We start from the raw sequence: 22935 nt of genomic DNA, 5'->3' as shown, positions 1-22935 counted from the left end.
TTTTTTTAAAGATTTTATTTATTTATTTGACAGAGATAGACAGCCAGCGAGAAATGGAACACAAGCAGGGGGAGTGGGAGAGGAAGAAGCAGGCTCCCAGTGGAGGAGCCTGATGTGGGGCTCGATCCCAGAACGCCGGGATCACGCCCTGAGCCTAAGGCAGACGCTTAACGACTGAGCCACCCAGGCACCCCAAGATAGTTTATATTTTCTAGATTCATATCTTTTCTACAATCAGTAAAATACCACGTTTGGCAATAGTGGTCTTTTTATTTTTTATTTATTTTTATTTTTATTTTTTTAAAGATTTTATTTATTTATTTGACAGAGATAGAGACAGCCAGCGAGAGAGGGAACACAAGCAGGGGGAGTGGGAGAGGAAGAAGCAGGCTCCCGGCGGAGGAGCCTCATGTGGGGCTCGATCCCAGAACGCTGGGATCACGCCCTGAGCCGAAGGAAGACGTTTAACCGCTGTGCCACCCAGGCGCCCCAGTAGTGGTCTTTTTAGTTAATGTTTTTTGCTGTTCATATCTATAGCCAGGAGAAACATTATATCCCCTCCCAATTGTAGATTTCATTTATACCAGATATTCAGTGAGATTCTAATACTTGTCAATATGATATTTTTGCTGCTTGATTATATTATCAAGTACTGAACCAAGATGATAACGAATGATCAGAAGATTCTAGGAGGGTTGACTTAAATTAGATACTTTATAATAGAGCCTGGGGAAGTCATTGCATATGAATGATTCAAAACAGGATGTGCTGACATCTTATAGTACTAACTGATTAATCTCCTTTATAAACATGTCTTTGCAAGAGTGTAGCCAGTGTTAATGATAATTGACATCTTTTTTCTATATAGATTTTTCTGCAGCTATATGAAATAATTACATTGATTTCGTCCTAGGATTGACTCTGTTGGAAAGTAAATTGACCATCTTTGCTGATTAAAACTGTGCTTCTTCTGATTAAAACAGTGCTTTTGTTTTGCACAATTTATAGTTTCTGAAACTATGAGGAATACTAATATAAATTTCACAAAAATAATTTGTGATGGAGTTAGCGCTTTAAGATTATGATTGGCTTTTAATAAAAGATCTTTTAATTTAAAAAGAATTCAACTAATTGTATTTTGCCCAGAAATATATGTAGGAATCCTAAATAGGTACTTTTTAATAATAGGAATAATAAATAAATTAGTAGGTGGTAATTTTTTCTAAATGTTTTTTAGATGCTGTACTTGAAACCACCATGGACTTTAATTCATTTATTACAGTGCTTTAGAAAACATTGGTTGGCTGTATTTGGATTAGTTATGGAGAAGAACTTGCTTTTAACCATTGAGAGCCTATATGAAAATCTCTGTAAAGGTATGGATTTTTTATTTTGTCTTTTTTTTTTTAAGTTTTTTTTTTTTTTTAAAGATTTTATTTATTTATTTGACAGAGATAGAGACAGCCAGCGAGAGAGGGAACACAAGCAGGGGGAGTGGGAGAGGAAGAAGCAGGCTCATAGCAGAGGAGCCTGATGTGGGGCTTGATCCCATAACGCCGGGATCACGCCCTGAGCCGAAGGCAGACGCTTAACTGCTGTGCCACCCAGGCGCCCCTTTTTTTAAAGATTTTTAATTTTATTTATTTATTTATTTGACAGAGAGAGACAGTGAGAGAGGGAACACAAGCAAGGGGAGTGTGAGAGGGAGAAGCAGGCTTCCTGCCGAGCAGGGAGCCTGATGCAGGGCTTGATCCCAGGACCCGGGGATCATGACCTGAGCCAAAGGCAGATGCTTAATGGCTGAGCCACCCAGGCACCCCATGTCTTTAGCAATGTTGTGTTAAAGTCAGGCTAGCTGATATATTCCATGGAATGTGCGATGAATTAAGAAGAAATTGGTAAATTATTTTTTAATCATTTATACTTCTGTAAAGGGAGTTTGTGGCAGCTGCATAAATGGATGCAGTTCACAGAGCTTATGATGACTATTAATGGTATCACTGTTGATGTTCCTGGACATAGTGAATATATCATTTTTTATTATGATTGAAAACTTTTAAAACCATATTTTACAGTTTATCAAGTATGTAAGTAAAATTTAGATTTTTAAAAGTTTCTTACTGTGTTTAACACACAAACTTTGACCATATTTCATGTACTAATTTTAGAAATAGTATATCAAATTATCTATTCTAAAATGTATGGTTAAAGAATAGGAAATGTTTGTCTTTGGGGCATAGTGCATTCTAGAACCAGAAGAGACTATAGTCAACCACTTAGTTGGTGGTTTTTAACAAAGCCAAGTTGTACAGAACTTTCTCAAAGTGCCTCTGGAGCTGCCACATTGAAGATGGAAGGATTGTTGGGGAGCCTGGAAAGTTGGTGGGCCTTTGGCCCTCAACCCCAACTTCAGCGGTGCAGTTTTCTTTTATCATTTTATATGTGGAGATTCCAGGCAGGCTTTGAAAAAAAGTTTCTCTGCTAAGAAGAAAAAATGGGAAAAGCACCGATCAAATGTTACGAAAGCCCATGTTTTATGATTAGACTAACTAGCCCTGAGAAGGTAAATGATTTGTCCGAAGTCAGACAACTAGATTTTTCTTGCTGTACCTTTAAAAAGCAAAGTATATGTAACAATTATTAGGATGTTCAGTTGGTCCTTGAGTTTTCTGAACCCCTAACATGAAATGATCTGTTTATTATTTTATGTGTTACTTATATCTTGTCTACTTTTGAAAAATAACTGAATATGAGACGGCCATTAAGTAACAACCTGAGCACGAGATGGTTTAAGCCAAGTTTAAAGTTACAAGAGCAAGATAATGAAGAATAAGAAAGATAATTTTACCATAAAACATGTGCAATCAATTATTATAAAACTTGAACATGGATTTTAACACTGAGCATCCTGGAAGCTAAAACAAAACAAAAACAGAAACATATTCTGTGGGAGGTATACCACAACTCTCTCTCTTTCCCTTGAAATGTAAACTTTTGGAAAATGTTTTGTATCTTTGAAAATTACCTCAGGGGGTAAAAGCCTTATGACTTTTAAAAGTTACCAATTTTTAAAATAAAGACATTTTCCAGGCATTATCTTTAACTATAGAAGTTATTTATAAGTCGTATCATATGAGACGTGGAACGACCTTTTGGATGTGTCTTCATACCACTTTTACAAGGTATATAGAAACATTTTCCACATCTTGGATGGAAGGATAATTTAGTGGGTTCTATCAAAAGAGAAAGTCCATAAATCATGTATGATCTTGAACAAGATTTAGTTTTAAAAATGGCACATCTAATTGCAGTCTTCCATTTTTCTCTTTTGCCAGGGATGGGCACTGTTTGTCTTTTGCATACAGCTTAGAGGTCGTAGCAGCAGCTCTAACTGGGAATAGGAGAGAAGTGAAGAGATAGTGACTCTTCCTTTTGCTAAAAAAATCGTTTTTGGAATCATTGTGTGCATAATTTATTGATCCTTGGTCTAGAAGAATCTGATGCCTAATGTTTACTGACTTGTAAAGATATATAATAGAATTATAAAAGTGCCTTCTGTCTTAAAGTAATTTCGAATTAGAAAAATCAGTTTATGATTTTGTTTACTATCTTTTAATAGTATCCTCAGCTATTGAATTATGCATATGTGTTTAACTTCAGTATCCCAAAGAATGGATTCTTAGATCAATTCATAGAAAATTGTGTGGAAAATGATTTGTAGCTTTTTTCAATTTTGTTATCCATGTTAACTTTAATCTGAGTGATTACTGACCTTATATAAGCATTAAAGTATTTCATCCTTGTAGATTCTTTTTATGTTGTGTCTAGGTACTGAATTCATCATTGTTATTTCCCTTTAGCACATAATCTTAGTAAAGACTTCTTGTAAGACAGAAATCAGATGATTAATTCAAGGATATAAGCCCTATTGAACATTGCATTGGAGAAGCGCCTTAAAAGAAGTTGTGCCCAGTTTCTCCTGCTAAGGAGATTTACTAGGTTCATCAAGTCTACATTCTGTCCTATGTGTAGCATCTCTTATCTGTCTTTTTTTACAGGAATTTAAACTAGTCATTGAATTTAAAAATAACTAAGTGCTTTGTAAAGAAATATACTTTTCTCTGTTTGTTTGTTAAAGGGGAAGCCAGAAGCCTGATTATAGCCATCACATTAGATTATAATTTCTGAATATTATATAATTAATTATCAAAATCTACTTTTTATTTTCATTTGACCTTTCAGTATTTCTAAGCAAATACTTGTATACATGATACATAGTTTTTTAAACTCACAGTATCAGTGAAAAACCATGCTGGTGTTTCAGAATATAACAGAGTCTCTGCAACTGTGAACATTAAAAGAAAATAAAACAGGGCGCCTGGGTGGCTCAGTTGGTTAAGCACTTGCCTTCGGCTCAGGTCATGATCCCAGGGTCCTGGGATTGAGCCCCACATCAGGCTCCCTGCTCAGTGGGGGCCTGCTTCTACCTCTCCCTCTGTCACTTTCCCTGCTTGTGCTTGTTCTCTCTCTCTCTGTCAAATAAATAAGTGAAATCTTTTTTTAAAAAATAAAAGAAAATAAAACAAACACGTTGTATCATGGTTATTTTAAATGCCTTTGAAAACTATTATATAGCCTTCTACTCCAATAATGGAAACATTTTTTTCTGTTCTGAGCTTTGATGACATTAGAAATTTGCTTAACTTCATTGTTCATAACTTTTTTTTTTTAAAGATTTTTATTTATTTATTTGACAGAGATAGAGACAGCCAGCAAGAGAGGGAACACAAGCAGGGGGAGTGGGAGAGGAAGAAGCAGGCTCATAGGAGAGCAGCCTGATGTGGGGCTTGATCCCATAACACCGGGATCACGCCCTGAGCCGAAGGCAGACGCTTAACCGCTGTGCCACCCAGGCACCCCATTGTTCATAACTTTTAAAATCTGTGAAATCGTTGTCACCACCTCTCCTAATTGGTTTGATGATTTAATAAAAGTAATTTTAATTGAAGGAAAATTGTTATACCTTTAAATTATTTTTTGTAGATTAACTTACTTTGCTAATTTATAAGGAAAAAATTCTGCTAGCTTGTCTTGCCCACAGCTCACTGTTACTCAAATTATTATTATTATTTTTAAAGATTTTATTTACTTATTTGACAGAGAGAGACAGGCAGCGAGAGAGGGAACACAAGCAGGGGGAGTGGGAGAGGAAGAAGCAGGCTCCCAGCAGAGCAGGGAGCCCGATGCGGGGCTTGATCCCAGGACCCTGGGATCATGACCTGAGCTGAAGGCAGATGCTTAATGATTGAGCCACCCAGGCACCCTATTATTCAAATTATTTATATTTTTGCTGAAGTTGTGTTGTGCAGAGAGAGGAAACATTGTTTTCAACAAATCTAGTATCACATTTGGTATAATGGAATTTGAAGGCAAATCACTACATGATTAACTGAGTTGGTAATGAGAGGTACTGCATGTAACTTACATGCTTACCACCAAATGACTCTTCTGATGCCTCCATAGTCATCTGTATAGGAAATAAAATCAGTCTTGAAAAATCTGTAGTTTAACTTGTTTGGTAATTCTCTCTTTTCTGAAGAATACGGAATACCTGAATCAACTCCAAGAACATTGTCTTTAGCTAAATTTAATTGTAATGCCTTTTACACCAGAGAGAGGAATAAGGGGTGGTGTGTTAGGTGTAAATGTGTACTTTTCTTAAATTTCATAATTAACATGAGACTGGTTTTCCAAAGACATTTTTGTATTGAATCTTCATTCTTATCTAATTTTTCCTCCTTAATTTCTGTTACCAGCTAACAATGCAGTGGATTTTACAACAGTGAAATTTCTGCTTCAGGATTCAAAAAGCTTGTTACATGCTTTCAGTACACGGTCAAATTATGACGGTATTCTTCCACAGGCCTTTGCTCAAGTCAACGAGCTCCTCCAGACATTTGCAGAGGTAAGAGACCTTTGGAATGCCATTTAGACTACCTAGTCACATATGTTCTAAAAATGTATTAGCAGACAACAGAGGTAAAGGATATTTCAATTCTAACTTATTTTAACCCATGAATGGCATTAAGTGATTATTAAGTGAATTGAAGGGAAAGTAGGCGATTCTTATTGCAAGTTATAAAACACATCCTCTTATGGATGTGTTGTTGGAATTGTTGGAATTTTATATTGCTTCATTTATGGATGGAAGCAAGCTATGCCTTGTTGTTTGACTACCTATTTCCTAGTGCCCCAGACCAGTGGATCACAATATCCATCAGAGTACTTTGGAAGTTTTTTTAAAAGATGCAGATACCAAGCCCCTCTCAAACCGGACTGAATCAAACTTCTGGCAGGCGTGCCCAGGAATATTGTTCTTTTTCACTTTTTATTTTGAAATAGTTTCAAACTTACAGAAAAGTTGCAAGACGAGTTCAAAGAATTCCAATATATATCCTTTACCCAGAGTCTCCAGTGTTACCATTTTTTCACATTTGCTTTATTGTTTTCCCTGCCTAGCTATCTACCTACTTATCTATCCCAATTTTTTTCTGAACTATTTAAGAGTATGCTGCAGGTACGATGCCCCTTTACCCCTAAATACTTCCATATATGTTTCCTGAAGAAAAAGGATATCTTATGTAACTAATATAATTAATCAGGGAATTAGTATTGGTATAATACAATTAGCTAATCTGTAGACCTTATTCAGACTTTGGCAATTGATCTACCAATTTTTTAAGAATCTTCCCATGTGGCCCTTATGTAGTCAGCCTAGCACTGATGCCTTTTTACCTCTTTTAAATTAACTATATAAGTTTTGTTTCTGGTAATACTCTATTTCTGCAGGCTTCTAAATTCAAATCTAGAAAATTCTGGGAGTTTTATGTGTCAGAAACAGATAAAAAAACTCAGTAATCACAATTATTAGATAACACATTAATGATACTTTCATCTAATATATATATATCATATTCTTATTTTTTTTTCTGAGTTATAGAATTGACCAGGTTTGTCTCAGTGTTGTTTTATGGTCACATAGGACCCACTACCTATGAAATAATGAAAGGATTAGATACTAAACTTCGTCTTAACCGGTAGGAAAAGAACTTACTTGCTTAAGAGAGTATCTCATGAAGTAAAAGAAGCATCTTTTTTTATAAACTAATAAGAAATATGTGATTACTCTTGCCGAAAATTGATTTAAGGGGTGAAATGATCTTTTGGGTTAAGAGGACTAAAACCTTGGCGGTTGTATTTTTCCATGGCAAATGTGACTTTGAGAACTATCCGTAGGAAAGAATGGACCTGGGTATTTGGGGGATTGCAGCTTGAGTCTGTACTTAAATTGTGTAGGGAACAATATATTATCCTTTCTTATCACAGAATTGAGCCCTAAACCCCATCTTTAGTGAAACAAACATAGTAAACAAGATGGAAAATTCAGATTACTTGCAGGCTTTATCAGTCTTTGAATTAAGATTACTGAAAATAAAAAAAAAATTAGGATTGATTGTGTTAAAAATAACAATAAATGTCCAGATTTAAGGCCATTTCATCAATGGGAAACCAAGAGATGGGAGTTACCATGAAAATGTGGCATTAAAACTTAGTGTTATCAGATGATGGCATGCCTACTAGATGTTGTCCACTGAGTATTTAAAAATATTGAATTGTTATTTATTCCTGGATCCTAATTTTCCAGTTGCTACTTAGCAAGAGATTTGTGAAGGCCAGTGATGAAGAATCTGCCTCATTAGTGCTCTTCCCTCAACACCTGGCACTAGTGTGGTGGCTGGAAACAACCTGTGTTGTTTCCATGATTAGAGCTCTGAGTGTTGCTCCTTTATTTTCATATTAGAAACAATTCATTGTCTAAGTCAGCCAGGAACTTTGAGATTTAGCTTGGGCTTTTAAAATACACTTTGAGTAGGAATCGTTTTGTAGAATGCATTAGCTTTGGTATATGACTAAATACTTAGTCCTGTCTCAGTAACTTGAGCAACAAATAGATTACCTCCAGGGATAGGTTATCTAAATACAGTTACTGCTAAAAAAAAGAAAAGTCCCAAACTTAATTTATCAAGAAAATCAGTAAAAGAGGAATATTCACTTGTTTGCTTCTGAAAAGGCTTGTGAGAAAACAAAACGGAGAGTTAAATGATCATTTTCCAGAGTTTTATATAAATGGGGCGTGAACAGGAAAAGGATATATACATTTTTCTTTGATAAGCCTTCCAACCAAAAAAATAAGACTTGCTTTGCCAGGAAGATAGAATATTTAAAGTCAGTCTTGTTAATAAACTTTAGACCTACATGCCCCTTAGATCCCCATCCTGACTAGTTGTGTTTTGGGTGTTTTTTTTTTTTTTTTTTTTAAGTTTTTTGTTGTTTTTAGAGAGAATGGGGTAGAGGGCAGAGGGAGAGGGAGAGAATCTTAAGCGGACTCCATGCTCAACGTGGAGTCTTACCCGGGGCTCAGTTTCACGACCCTGAGATCATGACCTGAGCCGAAATCAAGAGTTGAACACTCAACCAACTGTGCCACCCAGGTGCCCCTGACTAGCTGTGTTTTTAACCTCTGGTTATTTAACCTCTCTGAGCTTCATTTCTTCTTTTGCAAAATGAGTATAATAATCTGTGCCTCAGAACTATCATGAGAATTAAATAAATTAATATTTTTATTATTTTTTATTTTTTAAAAGATTTTATTTATTTATTTGACAGCGACAGAGACAGCCAATGAGAGAGGGAACACCAGCAGGGGGAGTGGGAGAGGAAGAAGCAGGCTCCCAGCGGAGGAGCCTGATGTGGGGCTCCATCCCAGGACCCTGGGATCATCCCTTGAGTTGAAGGCAGACGTTTAACGACTGAGCCACCCAGGCGCCCCAAATTAATATTTTTAAAGCACTTAGTGCTTGGCACTAGTAGGTGCTATGTAGGTGTTTGATAAAGAGACCCATCTGCATAGTTGCATACACTAATATTTGAGAGCTGAGGGAAAAAAGCCAGTATGTGGTGATTAAAAAAATATATCTCGGAACAAAATATGTCTTTCCATCCATGTATATTTATTAAGTGCGTAATTAATGTAAATAGGCAAAAACAGGAAGAATAACTTTCTTTTTTTCTTTCTGCCCCCAAAGATAGAAAAGGGGAATATTTAGTTTTATTGTTGGAGAGAGATCATAACCCCATTCACAGTCAGATTACTGAAGGTCGAGTCCTGTTTATGAGTATCAGCTGTGTGACCTTGCACGAGTTATTTACCCTAAAACATGGATAATCTTAGTATCTGTTTCACAGGGCAGTTGTGAGGATTAAATGAGCTAATAGATACAAAGTTCTTAGAAAGTTCCTCTGCATATATGCATAAGAAATGCTCCATAAAATATTAACTATTATTACTGACAGTGTTGGAAGTTTTTTTTTTTTTAATTAAACATGAAACTAACAACCCATGAGCTAACCTTTGAAATTATAGTGTTATCAACTGTTATCCACAAGGAAGCCTAGAGAAACAGAATGATTTTATTTAAGTTCACGAAGAAGTTACAGTAGAGCCAAGACAAAAACCCCCCAAGTTTTAAAAGTCATAGTTAAAGTTTTTTTTTTTTTCATTCTGTCAAGAGTTTTTTTTTCCACTTATGTTAATATTTTCCCCCAAGGTCATTTTTTTAAAAATTATTTGAATCAATAGTATAGCTCTCATACTCTGTACAGTATCTTTAATTATCAATATTTAAAATATGCTCAGATCTGTATTCTTAAATACTTGTCATTAGCCTGGTATTTAGTACACTAACTCCTTCCAACAACTACCAAACTTCTTCAAGAGCAATCTATAACCCTTGTTTCCATTTCTTCACTTCTTAATCCTTTATAAGTAGAATTCTACCTCCACACTCTATTAGGTGAATTAGGTTATCATTGATCAAATCCATGATCAAATCCACCCTTTCTCCTTCTTTTCTAGTTTCTCAGCCTTTCTCAGCACTTGATGTTGTCCACACTTTCCTTCCTGAAACTTAACCTCTTTTGGCTTCTCTTGCTGAATACTTCTGATTCTTCTCGTATCTTGTTGGTCTTTTTCTGCTTCCTTATTCCCTCCCTTCTTCCTTTGATTTGTCTACTCTCTCTTCTCTTCTCTTCTCTTCTCTTCTCTTCTCTTCTCTTCTCTTCTCTTCTCTTCTCTTCCCTTCCCTTCCCTTCCCTTCCCTTCCCTTCCCTTTCTTTCCTATTTTCTCTCCTAACAGTCTCATCTACCTCTGAGGTTTGTCTGCATGGGAATGGTTCCCAGCTGTATCTTTTAAGCTACAGATCTACATATCCAATTACCTGCTAGATATCTTTACCTAAATATCTTTTTATTATTCACAGTCGACATTCTAAACACAGACTTGTGGTCTGTTTCTCTTCTTTTCCATAACTGCCTTTCTTCTTGGCTTTACTACAGGTGGCCGTAAAATCCAGAAATGTAGATAAATATACATTAAATGGCTTACTGCTATTACATTATCATACATGATATGTTCAGTGCATTGCCTTCATCAGCAAGGCATAGTATGAAGTGCTGTTTAAGATTGCAATGAATGTGGCACATTTTAAAATAGCATTTTCAGTACTTCCTGCACCTGTATCTGAGATGTGATGCTTTTAAGTGTTGATGTGTTTGACTATTACCAAATAAAACTGTCTTTACATTCCTTTGGAGAAGTAAATCAAGGGGGTTTGATCTATTTTTTCCTTATGGACACTTTATATTTCTATTATTTGTGCCATTTTTTTTCTGGGCATCCAGATTAAAAAAATCGTAGGGTCTCCCTCATTCCTTATTTCTTGTGTACCTTTTTTTTTCTTTTTCTTTTTATTCTACTGCCTTTTCCTACCTAATTCAAGTTTTCAGAACTACTCTCCTGGATTACTTCAGTAGCCTTCTAGACAGTCTTCTTGCCTCTCATGTTCTGGTTTTCTTAGAGTACAGTTCTGGATCTATCACTTCCTACGTTAGAAACCTTTAGCGGTTTCTTCAATGGCAAAAGGTTTACATTCTATCTTGTTTCTTGTGTTTTTTTTTTAATAACCCTTTCAGTCTCATTCTTGTTAATGGATTGTAGGGTACTTAGAGGCTTGATTCCACATACTTATCATTGTATCCTAGGTGTTCTCTGTCTTGTTTAATACGACATGTGTAGAAGTGCCCAAACAGTATTCTTAAATTGATATTAGCATGTTAGTAAGAAAGGTCACTGTAGTAAATACATTGGAAATATTGTTTGATATAAATGGAAAAGGAAAAATTTTTTTTTTTTTTAGTTCTGATGCTTTTCTGGGAATATTCTGTACATAATCAAGGACAAAGAGTAATCAACGCTTCTTGGAAAGCTAGAACATTGTAAGCACAATTGGCATTAAATTTCTCTCACTAGTGAAGGACTAGCTGAAATTTGTGTAATTCTTATTTCCCCAGGTCAAGGCAAAACTTAGGCAAAATCCTTCAGAAACTACAGTGGGTAAAAAGCAAGAAGATATTTCTTTGATGAAGTCTAATAACCAAGAAATCACCATTTTCTCAGGTTCTCATCTTCCCCAGCCCAACAGACATCAAGAAATCTGGTCTATCCTAGAGAATGTTTGGATTACATTATGTCAAAACAGGTACTAATTTTCTAAGAATTTTTGAATTCTAGGCTTTTCCATCATTACTGTTATTCATTGAACAGTTAGTGTTTGGGTTGTGAGTTTAATGTATTAGATTATGTTACTGAGGGCCTTTTATCAAACTGGTGCCTTAGAAACAGTGATGCTTAAAAAAGGGTGCAAACAGATTTATCTCGAGTCTTTTAAAATTATATACGCCGAGGCTGTATGCCTAGAAATTCTGACTCAGTAGATCTGACGTGACACTGAGTGCATAAAAAACAATGTCTCCAGGTGATTCAGATGTGAAACCTTCATGAGAAGTATTTCCCATGTACGTTAAAACCAATGAAAGCCACCTAGATTGGCTAAACAAATTAGAACACAAAGCCTTAATAGAATTTAAAATAATCTAAGAAAAGGTCATTTTGGATTAGGGAAAATTCATGTAAGACTTTTTAAAAAGAAAGATAAAAACTCTTACGTAAAAGGAAGAAATGCTTTTATTCCTTTGATACACATGAAAGTACTACGTTCCTGGTAAAATGAAAAGATAGAGACTATTTGTGAGTAGTTCTTTAAATGCTGCTGGAGTAACTTAAAAAAATAATTTAAAGTACCTGATTTTAAAGTAGGCCAACCCTCCCTCCTGTACTTTTTCCCAAGCCCATAATCTTTCTATAATTTTATGTATAGTATATATTTATGGGTCATACTATATGCTTGTTAGTAAGATTTTGGTTCAAGGGTCAAGTTATTTTGGATTAAGATCATCTGTCCTAGCAGCAAGGGAATATGAGCATGCTTCTTAAACATCTATTCTCTATTACAACCCTGTTGACTTAGGGCCCATTTTTAGCCCTTGGCTACAATTATAATTTCTTTCAAACAAATGTGTAGTTTGTCATACTAAAGAAATACCAATACCTAACATGTAAGCTAAAGAAAACAATACTTAAAAATTTGTGCTTTCATATAAAGCATTTGTATTTTCATATCTTTGTTTGTTTTGTCCAGTCCAGTATTTGAAATGTTTTGGCTAATCAGAAACTCTTGTTAGCAGAAGGTTACCACATATACTAGGCAGATATTATTATCAATTTCAAAATAAAATAGATTAAAGCCATTTCTAAGGTATTTTAGTCTTCATTTAGAAAATATTTGAATACTTTATTTATCTTAGAATTGACCTATAATATACATACATTTATGTTGGATGTTAGAGTTCTAGGTAATTTCTATATATTAAATAGACTTCGTAGTATTTCAATATATGAAAAATGCTTATATCACTTTATCAATGCATAGTTATTAAGGCCTACTTGATTGCTTCTCATACCTGATTGTATACCAGAGTCACTGTATAACTTCAATACATTCATGCTTGAGCATGTAGAGATGCTCATTTGAAGGTCTAGTAGGCCCTGTGTATTTTAGGTTTCAAAAAACTTTTTCTTTTAGGAAGGTGAAACTATACTTAGTAAACCATTGTATTTCTTCAGATTCCATAAGTTTTCCCTTTTGCAGCCTTGTCAAAATGCTTTACCCCTTTCATACATCACTCGTAGGAATGTGGAAAAAGTTTATGGTTCCTCAGCACGTTATTTTTTTTAAGCTCATTAAACATTAGCTGTTTTTAATCTTAAAACTTTTTTTTACAAAGCTTAGTGGGTTGGGGGAGTAAATTAACTATGATTTATCTTATTTTGACCTCTACTTAATAGAGAAGAAAAAATAGGGGAAAGAGAAGCAGAATAAGAATGATTCTCAAGGGTGTGCCACACTTTTATTTTATAAAACGTTCAAATCTTTCTCTAAATAAGCTGCCCCACTCACTACAAAATCTTTTTCTTCACGTAGTATCTTTGGATGAAACACATTCCTAATTTTAATAAGGTCCAATTTATCACTATTTTTCTTTATGGTTAGTATTTTTTCTGAAGTGTTGGAGGAATGAGGATACTTACCTAGTGTTTTTCATTCATGCATCCATTCACCCAACAAATGGGTATATTGAATTCCACCTGTATGTTAGAAGTGCCAGGCGCATTAGACAAACTATCTGCTCACCAAGAGGGGGGAAAGAGACAAAATAATGAGGTGTTAAAAAAAATAATCACGGTAACGATCAAGGATTATAATTGCAACACATTAAACATGTCATCACCATATGACCCAGCAATTCCACTCAGGTATATACCCAAAAGAACTGAACACAAGTGTTTCAACAAAAACATGTGCATGAACGTTCACAACTATTTACAATAGCCAAAGTGGAAACAATCCAATGTCCATCAGCAGATAAGTGGATATGTGAAATGTGGTGTCTCATAAAATGTGTGTATCCATAAAATGGAATGTGACTCAGCCGTAATGAAGTATCCGTACACACTATGGCATGAATGAATGTTGAAAACATGCTAAGTGAAGGAAGCCAGACACAAAAGGTCACATGACATATGATTCCACTTATATGAAATATCCACAATAGGTAAATCTGTAGAGATAGAAAACACACTGGTGGTTACCAGGAACTGTGGGGAGGGAGGAATGGTGAGTGACTGCTTAATGAATACAGGGTTTCTTTTTGGCGTGAGGAAGTGTTCTGTGACTAGATAGTCGTGATGGTTGCAGACATTGTGAATGTATCAAATGCCACTGAGTTGTACACTTCAAAATGTTAAAATGGTAGTTTTATGTTTATTTTACCACAATTATTTTAAAAAATGCTTTGGAAAGTACCGTGAAGTGAGAAACTTCCCTTGAATGCTACTACCTAAAGGTGTTATTATGTACACCCAGCCGTGTTTTAAGGCATGGTTATTTGTTTCCTAGGGCTGCCATACCAACTTACCACAAACTAGATGGTTTAAGATAACAGAGATTTATTCACTCACGGTTCTGGAGGCCGTAAAGTCTGAAATCCAGGTGTCTGTCTGCAGGGTTGGTTCTTTTGGGAGGTTCTGCAAAGATCCTATTTCAAATAAAGTCACATGCTGAGGTTCTGAACCAACACGAATTTCGGAGGCATACTATTCAACCCAGTACAGCATATGTGTTGATTGTTTTATATGGTGGTTGTTATGTTCTATAAATAAATTTTGTGTACCTGTATTTTTCTCTCTTATAGATGGCATGAGCATTATTTTAATAGGTCTTTGGTATTTCATCAGGTGGCTAATCACTATTTACTTAACACTTTTTACATCATTGAACATGTAGGTGGTGACTAATTGTTGACCAATTGCAAATTATTATGAATATGGGCTAGATTTCTAAAATTGGAATTACCGGAGTGAGGTGTATGAACATTTAAAACTTCCAGTTTCAGCAAACATGTAAATCTGATGTCTTTTTTTTCCCCTTCTCCTTACTGGAGTACTGTTAGTATTTATGTAATGATTTGAATGTAGATTAATAGTATTACTTCTGTGTCTTACGGTCTCTTGATAAGAAACATTATTCCCACAGCTTATACAGTATTACTTTAGATTAGACGCACATGGTTGTTGCCCTAGATCATTTTTCCCAAGTCACTGTCTCTTATTTCTAATTTAAATAAATCAGGATTATGAGAGAGGAGTTATAAGTATTACCTCATTTTATATATTGGAAATGCTTGAATTACAATAAATGTCCATGTATACCTATGAGTATCTTCTTTTTCTCTATTAGTGTGGATGTATTTCAAAGATTGGGCCCAAATGCAGCTTTGACTTCTTCAAAAATAGCATCATTTGAAGAAGCATTTGTATCTCTTCAAAAGTTAATGGCAGCTGTGAAGGATATTCTTGAAGGAATTCAGAGGTAAACACTAATTAATTTTAAAATTTCATTTATTACTTTTCTCTTTCTTCTAGGTTTACCAGCATTTTTGGAGGTTCTGGGAGCCTTCCAACGAGTTTTATGAACTAATGACTTTTAGACTTAACCTTTTTCCTCTCTCTTGCAAAGAATCCCTATTTGGAGTCTGGACTACTAGAATGTTTCTAGTTTTTTCCTTTCTAGAAAAAATATACCAGGTTGTAAGCTTCATAAGGAACTTTATTTTCATTATTGTGCAGCTCTAGCTCCCAAAACAGTGCCTGGCATATAATGGACACTTAGTAATTCCTTGTTGAATAAATATATGTTTAGGTAATTATCACTACTGCCCTTTAAAAACAAATATATGTTAATATTTGTTAACATGATTGATTTCCTCGAATACAGTCTCATAGGACCACAAACTGAAAAAGTTTGAGAAGCAGCATAGTCTTGTGATGCTTTGAGACTTCTACATGTGTGATTATTTTAAATATTTGTGGGCACATAGAAACCGTAGAGCCAGAAAGCTGTACAGTAGACCAGACAGCACCTTTATAGGTTGAAGTCAGATGTTTTCTTTTGTGGAGGGAAAGGAGAATACTAAACTTAATCTTGCAAGTTTTTGGATGCATACCAAAATTGCTTGACCTGAGTTAAATATGCAGCTTGCTCACAGAAGACTATTGTTCCTTATAAATTAAAAAGCAAAAACCAAAGAATCAAAATTGATTTGATTTGATTTGATTTTAGTATGTCCAAACTTTAAAAACTTGGATTTTCAAAACAACAGTTTTTAAGCTTTTTTTCCTTTCTCTTAAGGGTTTTTGGAAACTTCATCTCATTAATACACAAAGCCTTTGTACTCCTTTTTGGATCATTAGCTAAATGATTCTTAGAATAGCTCTTTGGTACTCTTAAGTTACTAATGAATTGAAGATGTGGCAGATCCCAAGACAAGTGAAATTTATCATCTCTAAGTGCAAATAATAAAGCAATACTAAATAAGAGTAGCTTTATGAGGGAGAAAATTCAGTTTTTTATTTTAGTTATGCAAAATCTATTTTCACATTCTAGGTTGCATTAAAGCCATTCTTTTTTTTTTTTAATTTTTCCTTTGAGGAATGCTTTGTTTATATTCCATATGCTTTGATATGTACAAATCTTTATTTTCTAAAATTTCTACAATTTCAGTTTGATTCCCTCTAGAATTAAAATGAGTGTTTTTAGTATTAAAGTTCCAAACGTAAGGGTGGCTTTACTCTTCATAATTATTAGATTTATTATACTATGATCAGGAAATTTTGTCTGCATCACTTCTTGGAAGCATTAAAGCCATTCTTAACACTCCCTTTTCTACAGAAAGTAGGGATAGCAATCAGTTACTCAACACATGTTCGTTGAGCAACAGTTATGCGTGGCATCATATTAGACTCTAGGGAACCGAAGATAAATTAGGTGCAATCTCTGACTGCAAAGAGCTTGTTTGTAGAAAGAGTGTAAACAGTCACATTACAACAGATAATTGCAATAGAGTTGTTAATATTTTAATAGGAACATATGCAGTGGAGGGAGGATGCGTTTGGCAATGGAGAAGGTTGGAGGGGACTGTCTTATAGGCCACTCAAAGCAGTTTCTGCTTTATCCCATAGGCTAGTATTTCACACGCTTAGGTCTGTTAATTATGTGCCTGGAAAGAAGTGTTTCTGATCCAAAAAGTTTTGCTTACTACACTATGCTCTTGGAAAATCACCCTATACCCATTTACATATTAATGGGCTTTATAAACCTTTTTAATTTTAGGAGCTGTAAACATATAGATGCCTGGGTCCCCCATGCCTGAGACTGATGCAGTTGGTCTAAGTGTGTACCTGGCTATCAGGATTTCAGAAATTTCTCTAGGTGGTTCTAATGTGTAGCGAAGGTTGAGAACCACTAGCCAACATTCTTAACCAGTGGTTCTCACCTGGAACTTGTTACAAATGCAAATTCTCAAACCCTGCGAGACCCTACGGAATCAGAAACTCTGGGGGTGGGCCCAGTAGTCTGTGTCCTCCAGGTGATTCCCTGCACATCATAGGCTGAGCACCACTGGTTTAAGTGATGCTCAGCCCTGGTGGCTGATTATAATCATCTGGGAGCTTTAAAGAAAGAACAATGTCCAGCCTGACTCTAAACCTACTAAACCTGCATTTCTGAATGTGGGACCTAGGTATAAGCATTTTTACCAACTCCCAGGTCGCTATCATGTCAAGCCAGAGTTGAGAAGTTACAGCATGTACTGCTACTAAGCTGTATTTAAAGAAATAAATATTTGAATTTTAAGGCTGATGGAATTTTCTTATTCTTTCCTCGAAGGACACAATACCTCCAGGAATAAGAAAATATTAGTGGCTCTGCTACTTTTTTGCATATTACGTGGGGCAATAAATTGTCTTGAGCCTCAGTATTCATTTATAAACCCAGGATAATAATACCTTTCCAGAGTTTTTCACAAAGTTATTGTGCTTTGAAAGTCAGGTATTGATATAACTAACCAAACCAGTGATTCTCCACTTACTTGTTGGGGGAACTTGTTAAAAATGCAGAGTTCCAGTTATAGTGAAATCACAATATCTGTAGGTATTTCATAGAGGGAGGGAAGTTGTATTTTTAACAAGCATTCCAGAGGATTTATATGCAGGTGTTGGGGGATCACAGTAAAGAAACGAATCCAACTTCCTGTAATAAATATATTAGAACCACTTTTGCCACCAGTAGAGGGCATTGTGAATAAAAAAGTTGCTCATTTCAGCATTCATTAATCTACAGGAAATTACTAAACTCACAGGTTTTTTCTTTTTTAAGCCCTTCAGACAATAGGCATTTAAATCTAAATGTAATAGAAGTTAATAATTATGATATTTTGTCAAGTGTGTATGTAGTCTTAAAATCTTTTAAGAAACAGTCATGTTAAATTCAGTTAAATTTTTTTTGGGTGGCTAACTATGGGTAGATTTTTAAATTTTTAAACATTGAAAAATACACTCAACTTTGTAGTGACTCCGTATCATTAGCATTTTCTGATACTTGTTAAAATGGAGTAGTTTCATTTGATTTTGAGATACATACCCACTGAATATAGCTCAACTCTATTTTATCATAGCATAACATGTATGACGTTACATTGGGAATCAATAACAAGGTGACTTGTTAACCCAATACTTCCATTAAAGAAGTGAGTGAAAATGTATTTATTAAACTAAGAGTTTGGGCTTTTAGTTCCAGATTTATCCCTTTGACTTTAGACTTGTTACTACCCCCTTTAAGCCAGTCTCTTTCCTTATGAAATGAGAATCCTGATGCCTTCTTCAGCAGAATAAATGAGAAAATGTATATGAAAATACTTTGTAATCTGCAACATAAGTGTTAGTCCTTGTTTTCTCCATAAAGCTGATATGTTAAATTTAAAAAGTGTGCTTCCATTTAAATAATGCTCTAAACACGGTTGTGATAAATCAGGGTAGAAAATGTTGGTGGAGCAGTTGTCTACACAGTTATACAATTGGGAGATTACCTGAGTTTGCGAAAATTGAAAAAGAGGTGGGAATATTGCTGATCCTTTCTTTCTTCCTGGGTGGGAGAGTGAACTTAATTTATTTGCTATTAGTTTAGAAATTGCTTTGCTCTTTCTCATCTCTCCTTTTTTGTGTATATAGGAGTAATCTGAGCACTTTTGTTAATGGCCTCTTTATCTAAACACTAGAGAACCAGAGTCAGTACTCTTTCCATGTAGACAAAAGTGCATTAAGTTTTTGTTTTTTTGTTTTAGGTTTGTACTTTCTAGTCTCATTTTATACTTTAGTAAACAAGATCGGGTTACTCTTAAGATCACAAAAATCTTTTGCTTAGTAATTAAAGATTACAAAGTTTCATTTGGAGTGAAAAATTAATTGGGAAGTCATTTGGCAAATTCTAAAGAGAAGTTCTACTTGTACAGTAATAAAAATTGTTACATATCTGTGTGCTTCTCTACAAAGAGAAGCATCTCTGGCATCTCTACAAAGTTAAATAAACAGGTCATATAATCCAACGGCAAAGCATACTGTAAATGTGTGTGTGCAGCTTTGACTTGAAAGCTAATACTCAAAACAACAATGAAAATGCTTTAAGGATGTTTTTGTGTCTGTGAAGTAGATGATGAGCTGCCTGGTTTGGAAGCAGGGAGCAAAGTGGAGAGTGAACATAGGAATTGCACTCTGCCTAGATTTTATAATCATGTTTGTGTGTTTCATCTTTGTAAAACAAGCTTGAAATTATTTTGAAAAAAACAGAAAAATGGTAGCGTTTTGAATCCAAAAATAAAAGTAGATCATGCCTAAATATGCATATTCATTTTAACATTTGATTTAACATATAAAACTGTGCTTCTGTGTTAATTTAATGAACTCTAGATTTCTCACTCAGGTAGCTTTAGATGAAGGTTGAAGTAATGAATGTTTTCTTAGTTTCATATTTAGAATCATATGCAGAGGTGGGAGAGGGGGATGTAAGTTGCTTGTTGAGTAGGTTCCTTGTAAGTAACTTGCCACATTTTAGAGGGGGGATGTTTTTATATGAAAGGGTATCTCTTTTTTTTTTTTTTTTAAAGATTTTATTTATTTATTTGACAGAGATAGAGACAGCCAGCGAGAGAGGGAACACAAGCAGGGGGAGTGGGAGAGGAAGAAGCAGGCTCATAGCAGAGGAGCCTGATGTGGGGCTCGATCCCACAACGCCGGGATCACGCCCTGAGCCAAAGGCAGACGCTTAACCGCTGTGCCACCCAGGCGCCCCTGAAAGGGTATCTCTTGTTTAGGTAACACTTTCTTTCTAGCTGTCATATTTGGTTTGGTTGAAGATTGAGTGCTAACTGATGCATTGGGCTTGGTCATATTCTGGATGGGCTTCATGCCGCATCAGAATATGATTTTGAAAAGTGAGACTTGTGCTTGGATTTAGGAAAGGAAGATGATTCATTTTTATCATCTTCAAATGCTTTAATGTTCAAAACTTTAGTAACCTCTGTTAGCATCCTGTGGCTTTGATTTGAAATACTTTGTAGAGCTGTTTTTCTAAAGCACAGTAATAGTCATGAAGTTTGGGATTTTGTGTATGTGTCATTTACATGTATTTTTATCTTATTAAGTCTTATTATCTTATTAAGGAATCTTCCCATTACTCTCTTGTGGATGTTAACATAAGAGCAAAACAGGTACTGATATAACCATACATGATTCCTGTGAAAAGGAATCCTATAATCACGGCAGCTTTTCAGATGTGGTAATGACTTAGTCACTTCAAAGAAGTGGAGTTTGCATTTGCGAGAATATTTTATTAACTTCATAGTGTATGTTTTGGTAGCCGACCTCTTGAGGTGTTTTAGAAAGGTTATTTAGAAAAGTTCATACTTCAGTTGACACAAAGACAACACTTTTTCGGCTGTTTTACAGATCAAACTAATCGCTGAAACAGAAGTTTCTATTAGAGACATGTATAGATTATAAAAACATAAACAAGTGACTTTTCAACATCTCAGCTCATTGCAGGATGCAAGTAGTTCAGCCATTGGTAAAAATTGTCCTTATCTACAGTGGAGGGGTTTGTTCATGCTTAGGTCTGACCTACTTTCTTTGAGGCTTGGCCTTTCTACCCTTAGATATTTGGACTGTACCTCACCTCCCCCCCAGAGTTCGCACAACTCCCCAGACATCGCTGCACCTCTATCAGACTCTTCGCATGCCCCTCATCCTGTCCAACACCAAGTGTATCAGTTGCTATGATGAACAAGAGAAAAGAATACAACCTATTAATTAAAAATGAAAGCACTTATTTGCTTCACCATGCCATCATTTTGTACACAACTTTCTTATAATTTATTTCGTAATCAGCTCCCTGAGATTTTGAACACCTTTAAGGCAGAAACTTTACCTACATTTCTTTGTCTTACTTTTGTATACCTAGATCTATGCCCACATCACAACTACACATAATAGATGGAGAAAAGTATCAAATGAGTTTTTTATAGTCTTTCTGGTGGAGGGAAACTTCTTTAGGGCTAAATACTACTAATAATACTACATTATGACATTAAATGAATAGGTAATGTCAAGGTTTTAAAAGTGATAGAGAGGAATGCAAGCTAAGGAAGGTAAAGAATAAAATCAGGAAGAAGAACAACTGGAAGAAGAGATTAAGGAGATTTAAAAAAGGTATTTATGTCTAGCACAAATGATGGCGCCGTCAATAATTTGCCCAAATGGCTGGTGGGGTCACATGTTATCCTTGATTGCTTACTCCTGGTCTCTCTATATCAACTTTACAAATTAGGATTAGTAGAAGGAAAGATGGGATCTATTGGAAGGGATTGAAATTCAAGGAATATAAGCAGGTATTTCTTTATATAAGACATATGTAATGGGGGCGCCCGGGTGGCTCGGTCAGTTAAACATGGGACTCTTGATTTTGGCTTAGGTCAAGATTGCAGGGTCGTGAGATTGAGACCAGGTTGGGCACTATGCTGGGTGTGGAGCCTGCTTTAGATTTTCTCTCTAACCTCTCCCTCTGCCCCTCCCCATGCATGCTCTCTCAAAAATAAAAAATAAAAAAACCAAACAAACAGTTATTTAATAAGTAAAAGCTTTTTATGGCACCTATATTGCAGTTTGATAAACACTGCTCTAACAGATTGCTCAGGACTTAATTTTTAGAATAACTAGATTTTATTTTACGTATCTGAAGCTTTTATCTATGCTCCCCAGGATTTGTAATTCAAGAATAGGACATAAGGACCTTTATTTTTATTCTGAGTATCAGTGGGTTGATGTCACAATTATTCCTTCCATCCCTGAAGCATTTCTAAATGTCGGTGTTCCCTGTTTTTAGTCAATAAAATTCAGGTTTGGGTGAGAGAGTTAAATATTTCCCATCATAAACTCCATGATCACAGCAGAATTAAACAATCAAATATATATCTTGAAGATAAGAAATATTTTAGTTTGTTTATGGAGTTTTTTTATTTAAAATCAATATTCTTTTAAATTTGCCTTTTGTTTGTAGCTGGTTATTTCTACCTGATGATTTATTGATCTGATATTTGATTAAAATTCCCTGCTGTTTAATCTTTTGTTAAGAAATGCTAGAACCAGTTAAAACTACATTTTTCAATGAAGCTGTTGGAGTAAATTGACTAAATCAGTGGGGTTAAATATTAGTAAAATAAATGAAATAGGGGAAATTAATTAAAGGTGCTGAATAAGGGCTATTATAGTAATTTTAACTTAAATACTAAATATATGGGATAAAGCCAGATGATCAGTTCTGATTCCTTCTTACAGAGTAGTTGTATGAAAGGCTTAAAGTTAGAGACTCTAAGATTATTCCCATCTATTTTGAGAAATATCCTCTTGTGCCTCCAAAGATCTTTTTACACGGTGGTAGGCCGACCATCTGGCCTGTTTTAGAAGTGATGCA

At 35.1% G+C, this 22935-nt stretch overlaps 1 protein-coding gene across 3 annotated transcripts in view; it reads left to right on the top strand.

The window, feature by feature from the left end:
* SWT1 (SWT1 RNA endoribonuclease homolog) overlaps window positions 1–22935 on the top strand; it is a 112455-nt gene that overhangs the window by 37953 nt on the left and 51567 nt on the right. For all 3 annotated transcript variants that reach the window (XM_026509225.4, XM_026509224.4, XM_057314945.1), the window contains 4 exons: window positions 1238–1376; window positions 5817–5965; window positions 11471–11658; window positions 15316–15447. In XM_026509225.4, the coding sequence (XP_026365010.1) occupies window positions 1238–1376; window positions 5817–5965; window positions 11471–11658; window positions 15316–15447 (608 nt within the window). The remainder of the gene's footprint in view (window positions 1–1237; window positions 1377–5816; window positions 5966–11470; window positions 11659–15315; window positions 15448–22935) is intronic.

This window comes from Ursus arctos, unplaced genomic scaffold (assembly GCF_023065955.2).
Source record: "Ursus arctos isolate Adak ecotype North America unplaced genomic scaffold, UrsArc2.0 scaffold_2, whole genome shotgun sequence".
Taxonomy (NCBI): Eukaryota; Metazoa; Chordata; class Mammalia; order Carnivora; family Ursidae; genus Ursus; species Ursus arctos.
Note: the sequence above shows the minus strand (reverse complement) of the source record. Positions and strands in the feature narration are given on the sequence as shown.